Raw genomic sequence first — 7,943 nt, 5'->3', positions numbered from 1 at the left:
GGCAGCGCAGTACCCCTGAGCCCAGTGCAGCCCCGAGCCCCACCACGTCCACTCACACCACGCAGAGCGCTTAGCCGTTGCCAAGGTCCTGGGGCAGCGAGGTGGGAGACAGGCTGCAGCCCCGTGCAGGAAAAGGGCCGGGCCGTGGTCTCTCCGTTCGGAGACCAAGGAGATCTCTGTGGGCTCCCCGAGCGGGCCCGGCCCTGGGCTGCATCCAGATCGAACTGTTAGATGGAGCCCGATGGAAGTGTCTCCTCCACTCAGGGGTGTGGCTGCTCGACTTCTAAGCCCTAGTAAGCCGGCACCGCGGGCGCCCCGGGGTCGCCTGTCAGAATGGCTCTGCCGCCAGCAGTGGCCGCCTCTGCCGGCCCCTCTGTGAGTCTGCGCAGGGGTGGAGGCGTAACCCCTCCGGGGAAGACACCAGAGTCTGCACAACAGGCTTGCTTTGGGGAAGACCAGGGACCTCGGTGGCAGAGAGAAAAACAAAGCAGAGGCAGGACACAGAGCTGTCCAGGGCGCCGGGGCTCAGGACGGCCGTCCGGGGCCCCTGCACCATGTGCTCTGCCCGGAGGAGGGGCCCTGTAGGACCCCCCAGGCTGGCGTCCCGCGAGGCCCTCTCGTGTCCCCAGGGGTGGTTTGATTTTAGCGTCTGGTGAGGCTTCTCCCGCCCTATCTCCGTGGAGCATCGGGCTGATTTCAATCTTCCCCGCCTTTGCATCCACTTCCCAGTTCCCGTCCCCATCGAACGGGTCACGGTGTCTGACGTGACCAGCACCAGCTTTCGCGTGGCGTGGGCGGCGGAGCTCGGCCCGCACCCCACCTTCCAGCTCACGCTGCTCTCCCCGCGGAGCCCCGCCGTGCGCCTGGAGACCCGGAACGCAAGCCTGACACTGTCGGGCCTGGAGCCTGGCGCCCTGCACCTGGTGGAGATAGCGGCCAAAGCGTGCGGGGACGGAAGCGCCAGGGCCCGCCTCAGGGTCAGGACCGGTAGGTGACGGGTCTCGGGAACCCTGGCCACGGCACCTTCATGGAGGGAGGGAAAACGTGTGAGAACGATTTTTAGTGGGTCGAGGCTTGAAAGCGCTGGCTCTCTGCCCTGATCAGCCCTGGAAGCCTGGCTGGGCTCGCTCGGGGCTGGCCCTCGGAGGTCAGCCTGGGGGAGGCGGCTCGGCTCAAGGAGAGGCTGGGGCAGGCTGCACGGAGGGCTCGGGACTCTGCCCGCCGAGCACAGCCACTGGCTGCCCGTGTCCCCGCGGGTCTGCGGCAGGAGAATGCACGGACCGAGCGCCGGGCACGTGCTCTGACGTTCCCGCTCTCAGCGCACCTGCACTTGGCTTCCAGGGACGACAGGCAGACAGTGGGACGTCCGACCTCGGACACTTCACCCAGTGCTTGTGACAGTCATGTGTCCGGATAAATCTTGTTTCTCCTCCTTCGCACTCCATGTTTTCCTGAACGTCTAACTTGCTCGGACGGCCCAGGGCCGGCTGGAGGTTGCAGACGGGCCCTCAGATCTCGGGCGACCATCCGAGGGCTGATGGCCGTGTTCCCCAAGGTGGGGTGCACAGCCCTTGGGGCGTCAGTGAGAAAAGTGTAGAGCGTCTGTCTGCCTACTTGGAAGTTCCGATTAGCAAGGACCAGGGAGTCGGAGGGTAGACAGTATGCAGGGACGCTCGCAGCGAGCTGGAGAAGGGGCGGTCAGTGCCTCTGAGAGCCAGTCCTTTGCGGGTCTCGCCTGCCGGCGGGAGAGGCCGCCGGGGGCGTGTGACCCGTGCCGGGGTGGGTCCATGTCCGTTCTCACCTGTGTCTGGTCCGTCCCGCTCCCGGGGCTTTCCCACCAGGCAGTCCGCCCCAGCTGCTGTGTGTGGCCCGGTGGCCCTCAGCCACGGCGACGGGAGAGATCAGGGCGAGGTTTGGGGGTCAGCCAGCAGTGAGTCCTGGGATGGCTTTGCGGTTTGTGGGCGCAAAGGAACCTTGGCCTTTTCCTCCACTGCCTGGAAGGCTGGGCACATAGCAAGAACCTCACAGACATCTGGGGAAAGACTGAACGAGGCGGCTGCCATGCCGGACGCCAGGATGTGGTCCGGGCAATATTCCTGGACTATATTCTTGTCCCACAGCCTCCTGGAGGCCCCTCGTGGAGGGAACAGACTTGGATGGAACAGACCAGTGCAAAAGCAGGGACTTCCCTGAGCTTGCAGAGAAACAATTCCCTAGGAAACAGTGGTCTAGGGGGAGGGGGAAGAGGGTCAGGGCCTCCGGCGCTCCGTGCTGAGTTGTGGGTGCTGAGCAGAGGCAAGGCCACCCTGTCCTGGCTTCCCTGGACAGCCAGTTGTGCACCTGCGGCCCCGGCAGAATTAACCAACAGCGACTTCTTTCACTCTCAGAGTGGGCCCTACTGGCGAGTCACCTGGACACCTTGTGCACAGAGAGTGAGGAGAGTGGGAGGGGCTGGCCCGGTTCTGCAGCCTCCAGAAGGTTCTCTCCCTGAGCCCAGGCTGTGTGCCGGCATCCTCTGGGGTTGGCGGAACTTGTCTGTGTGTGCTGGGCACTGTCAGCCTCAACCCAATGTTCTTTCTGGCCGACAGGAAAGTGCCATTATTAGGATATGTCACCTGATGCATTGCCTAACACACTTAGCGTTACCTAATGCATTACCACTCCGGACGTGTTTCTTCTCTGTCCCTCAGCGGCCCAGAAACTCAGAGGGAACGTCAGAATAGCCAACGTCAGGTACGTGGAGTCCTTCCGGAACGCGAGCAGCAGGGAGTATCAGGACTTCCTAGAGGTGTTCTTTCGGGCGGTAAGTTGGTGAAACCAGTTTCTATTTCCTTTTGGGATCCTCAGGAGGGAGGTGGGCGGAATCCCAATCCCACTGAGCAGGACTTTGACTTGCAGGCGCCTGGGACCCTCATTTCTGAAGGAAGATGGGCTTCTGGTTCCGGCGTGGTGCCTGGCACCCCCGGGTCTACCATTAGATGCAAGAGTAGCTGGGAGTGACCTTGTCCTCTGCTACGTCCTCACTACAGAGGAGCCAGGACAGCACACTCGAGCACAGGGGAGGGGCCGAGAGAGAGAGGGAGTCCCAAGCTGACAGGCAGAGCCCAATGCGGGGCACGATCCCGCGGCCCTGAGATCATGACCTGAGCCGAAATCCAGAGTCAGACACCAAGTGAGGCACCCAGGCGCCCCACAAGGAAAATTAACAAACTGAGATCGATTTCACAAATCCTAAAATGCACACGTTAAGAGTGCTTAGTGCAATGGTTTAGATTTTATTCGTGGAATTGCACAGCCTTCATCACTAAGTCCAGAACATTTCCTTCACCCCCGAAAGAAGCCCCTCTCCCATTCCTGGTGACTCTCCACACCCCATCCCTGCAACCACTAATGTGCTCTCCGTGCCTGTGGGTGTGCCTGCCGTGGGCATCTCACATTGCGGAATCGCGCCGGACATGACATTTTGTGTCTGGCTTATTCCTCTGAGCGCGCCTTCGGGGTCCAGCCGTAGCTCACTGCTCTTTCCGGCTGGATAGTCCTTCCCCGAATGGAGAGCCCACGTTTCGGTCTCTGATCCACATTAGGTTGTGTCCCCTCTGGCCAATGTGAATAATGCTGCTATGATTTTTCCTAATCTTTCTGATGCTTCCCCTGTGGCCCCACTGACATACCTTGAGCCGGTGTATTTGTTACGATTCAGGCTGGGGGGCGATCTCCGTGTTCTCTCTGCTGGAGGTTAGGTTCCCCTTAGACGAGAAGAGGATGCACTTGTCGAAGTCTTGTCTTGTTTACACAGTGGGCACCTCGTCCACTTCAGCCGCTCTTGACCCTGGGCTTTAAGACAGAGCAGTGCCACCTCCAGACGGAGCGTGCTAACATGATAGCACCGTGTGACTGGCTCTGTTCTCTGGCCTGGAAAATGGGTCTCCGCGCCCCCAGGGAGTGTCACACGGGGACTCCTCGGGATCTGGGTTCTGCCTGATTTATCCCAGGGTCCCCGGCTCCCGGCCCAGTGGGTGGATCCGAGAGTTGTTGATGGCTCGAGTCACCACTATCTTCTTTAGGTTCTGTGATAGTCACACATGACACTAAGCAACTGCCCTAACCATCAGTCCGCGGGGCTCTGGCGGTCCCCGGGGCAGCCTCATCTCTACTCACATGTCTGGGGTCATCCTTCCTCTTCAAACCATTTCCTCCCTCGCCTATGGCTGGGGACCACTGCTGGTTTGTCTAGAATTTCAGGATGGCCAGTAATGGCACAGTTATCACATATGCAGGACTTTCAGGCAAACTCAGGGAGGTGTGGGTTAACACACTTCTTAGCAAGGGGCCCTGGAGCTTTGCTTTGAGACTGGTCGGAAATGCAACAACCCAAAGTGACTTTAAGCCAAGCCTGTGGCAGACCCTCTCTGGATGTCCCAGGGAGAGAGAGAGAGAGTCAGTCAGCCATTCCAGCTGTGACGATGGTGCCCAAGTGACAGCACACTTGTCACATTGGCCGTCCCCATGCTGGGAAGTGAACCCACGAGCCTGTGCCTTGAGCCACGCCCCCTGGCTGGCTCCAGATGAGGCTGGGCCCTGGAAGTGTGCTTTTCCAAGAAGGCCTGTGTCCTGGGGACCACTTACAGCCCTTCTAAGGTGGTGTGTCTCTCTGGGCGTTTGGGCCGCAAGGGGCTAGGATAGAATGCCGCACGCAGCCCATGGTGTAGGAGCCCATCCAACGGGGCAGTATCAGCAGTAAAAGGATTGTTCTAGAAGATACAGTGGGAGAGAGGGACTCCGCATGACCGCTTGTGCAGCCTGCGCCCTCCATGGCTCTGAGCTGAGGGGAGCAGATTCTAAAACCGTCACGAGTCCCCCGTGAGTGATGTTCCCTCCCCCCCTCACCCCCGCCGGGTAGGGATAGTGTGTCTCGTCCAGACTGACCGGCAAAGGTGCTCTGGGGGAGCAAGGCTCTTCCTGGGACCTCAGGACCCAGACCCACAGGCACTGGTGTGGGCTTGGGACACGGCTCGGTCCGCCGGACTGGGGCCAGAGCTGACCTCCGTGCTGCGGGTCAGAATCCCCGGGAGGCACCCCCTGGGGACGGGCACCTGCCTCCTGCCAGCGGGCGGCCCTGTCACACGTGGTTTCTGTAAAGGTGCGGGGTTCCTTGCCGGCCACCATGCTGCGGCACCTGGACGCCGGGGGGGTCCGGGTGGAGGTGACCCGCATCGCCAACGGCAGCGTCGTGGTCGAGTTTAACCTGCTGATCATCGCAGAGGTGGACATCCACGAGGTGTCCGCCGCATTCCTCGTCGCCTTCCGGAACGCCTCTCTGCTGGAGGTGGTCGGCGAGGACACCTTCATAGAAGGTAGGTGGAGGCCGGGCCCCCCAGAGAGCCCAGCCCGTGGGCCTCCTGGGGCCCCCCTGCAGGTGGAAGTATGGAACACACGGGACCCCGTCTGTCTTATTGCTGCTGTGCTGTTTGTGAAGTTTTCAGGGCCCCAAACATCCCGGGGTGAAGCCACGCACCCGCCCGGGGACGCTGCTGCCCACCCTGGGCCTCCTCTGCCACCCACATCCCCGGGCCGGGGGCAGACATGTCCTCTCTGCGGCCACACTGACCCCCAAGTACAGTTTCCAAGGAGAGCTGGAGAAAAATCATTGGAAAGAAAAGCAATTTAGATTCTCCTTTCTTTCTTTTTTTTTTTTAAATATTTTTATTATATTTCTAGGAGAGAGAGAGAGAGACAGCGTGAGCAGGGGAGGGTCAGAGAGAGAGGGGGTCACAGACTGAAACAGGCTCCAGGCTCCGAGCTGGCAGTCAGCACAGAGCCCGACGCGGGGCTCGAACCCACGAACCGCGAGATCATGACCTAAGCGAAAGTCGGACGCTCAACCGACTAAGCCACCCGGGCGCCCCTAGATTCTCCTCTCCAAGTCGCATCATCGGCCTGAGCTGCCGTAGCCAGATGCAGGCCTGGAGACGCTTAAACGACAGGAGTGTGTGTCCCCACAGTTCTGGAGGCGCGAGGTCCAGGGTAGATTACGGGGGGGGCGCTCTCCCTGACGCGGGGACAGCCGCCTCCCGGCTCTGTCCTCCCCACGGGTGTGTGTGTGTGTGTGTTCCTGGTGCTGCTTCTTAGAGCAAGGCCCCCGGGCTGAGCACCTTCTGCGGGATGGCCTGCGGGGGGCGCCCCCGGGTCCGGGGCGAGAGGCCGGGGTCGGGGGCCTGCTGTGTCGTCTCCGCAGCCCCTCTCAGCCCCGGCACCGGGGCCCCTCCTTCTGGAACGGTCCCAGCAGCTGTCCTGACCAGCTCTCGTCCCCGCCCCAGCTGGGAACTGGGTGCCCCCCTGCCCCCCGAACTGCCCACTACGCTGCCACTCCGTGATTTCCGGCCCCGCTGCCTGAGATGACGTCCCCCCAGGGCGTGTGTGACAGCGGCGCGGAAGCACCCCTCACCCGCCCCCTCAGGCCCCGTGACAGTGTCTGCCTTGTTTCTGATGTCGCACAGATTACGACGAATGTGACGGCCAGGAGCACGACTGTGAGCCAGGTGCGTCCTGTCTCAACACCCTGGGCTCCTTCACCTGCATCTGCACGGGCGGTGCCCCCCACTTCCCTGTGGAATTTTCTGGAAGACCCTGTGAACGTGAGAGCCCATAATCCCTTTTCCTGAGATAGCGCTGGGTAATCTGTTATTGACAGACTTTCATTCACCAAGTGTTTCTTCTCCGGACGAGGTCGGTTTTTATGCTCCGGACGTTTTTCTAACTTGCGTGTGTCTGTGTGCGCGTGCATGTGTGTGCACACGCACGTGTCCCTTCACATTCTCCATGCGTCCCAGACGCCTCTCTCCGAGCGCCCATGATGGGAAAACGCCTTGGTTACAGTGAAGTCCGCCACGTTCTCTCGGGTTCTAAAGGAAGACCGTGCAAAGCGCACAGCCCGCGTGGGAAGAGACACGGGAGAAATGTCTCCACTTGGGCCCTCCTCCCACCCAGGACTTTTCAGCCCCCATTAAATGGGGGCTCAGAGGATTCAGCATTGACGCTGAGGGGACCCCTGCCAGCCAGGGATCTGCAGTCAAGTGGTGCAAGACAGACATTTATACAAGTGAACGCTTGTCCCCAAGAATATGGAATGTGCTCTGCTGGAGGTCGAAGCAGGGGGCTCACAGGGACTAAGTTGTTGCAGCCCCATGAGTGTGGTCAGGGAGGGCTTCCTGGAAGAGGTGTCTTAGAGGCATTCTTCGAGGGCAGCCAGGACAGCACTGGGCGGCGGGGGCTGCAGTGGGGCCGGGTGTGCTGGGTGTGCCCGGTGAGAACACGGCTCCCCGTGGTGGTCTCGGCCCAGGCGCACAGTCTGGGCTAGCTGCAGTGCGGGCTCCCGCCAGAGCCGGCGGGAGAGGGCGGGACGCTGGCTGCCAAGACGCGGGAGGCCAGTCGAGAAGGCACGAAAGCCACGAGCAGGCGCTGGACTGCATCCTGGAGATGAGGGAGCTCAGTGAGGGGGCAGAACAGTGGGTGAGCCCCACCTCGAGATAATAGAAGGGAGGTGCCAAGGAGCGGGGTGGGGAACCCTGGACAGCTTACAGATGTCAGCCAGGGGATAGCTCTCGGGAAAAGTACTCCGTTTTTCAACGGAGGTGGAAACCATGCTTTGGGGGAAGCAGGAAGCAGGAAGCAGACGCAGGAAGCAGGAAGCAGGAAGCAGAAGCTAGGGGCTCAGGCTCCTGACAGTAACCACCACGGAGAGGAGACGGCTCATCACAGCAAGTCCACGGGCTCGCCCGCACCCGGCGTCCGCCTGGGAGAGTCTGGGAGGCAGAGGGCACCCGGGTCCCCCGGCCCACGGGACCCCCTCCGAGCCACGTCAGGCCCGGCTGTTGGGCTGCCGGCAGGAACGCGCCGCAGCGGCCCGTGTGCGGCTGTGGCTGGGAGGGGCGGGGCCGGCGGGC

At 61.5% G+C, this 7,943-nt stretch overlaps 1 protein-coding gene across 1 annotated transcript in view; it reads left to right on the top strand.

Annotated features, from left to right (window-relative positions):
* Positions 1–7,943, top strand: part of UMODL1 (uromodulin like 1) — a 62,123-nt gene that overhangs the window by 35,492 nt on the left and 18,688 nt on the right. Inside the window, exons 11-14 of the mRNA XM_077755372.1 lie at positions 730–987; positions 2,691–2,803; positions 5,141–5,354; positions 6,498–6,635. Coding sequence (XP_077611498.1) covers positions 730–987; positions 2,691–2,803; positions 5,141–5,354; positions 6,498–6,635 — 723 coding nt within the window. The remainder of the gene's footprint in view (positions 1–729; positions 988–2,690; positions 2,804–5,140; positions 5,355–6,497; positions 6,636–7,943) is intronic.

This window comes from Crocuta crocuta, unplaced genomic scaffold (assembly GCF_008692635.1).
Source record: "Crocuta crocuta isolate KB4526 unplaced genomic scaffold, BGI_CrCroc_1.0 scaffold675, whole genome shotgun sequence".
NCBI classification, from domain to species: Eukaryota; Metazoa; Chordata; class Mammalia; order Carnivora; family Hyaenidae; genus Crocuta; species Crocuta crocuta.
The sequence above is the reverse complement of the archived record's forward strand: the minus strand, read 5'-3'. Positions and strand labels throughout refer to the sequence as shown.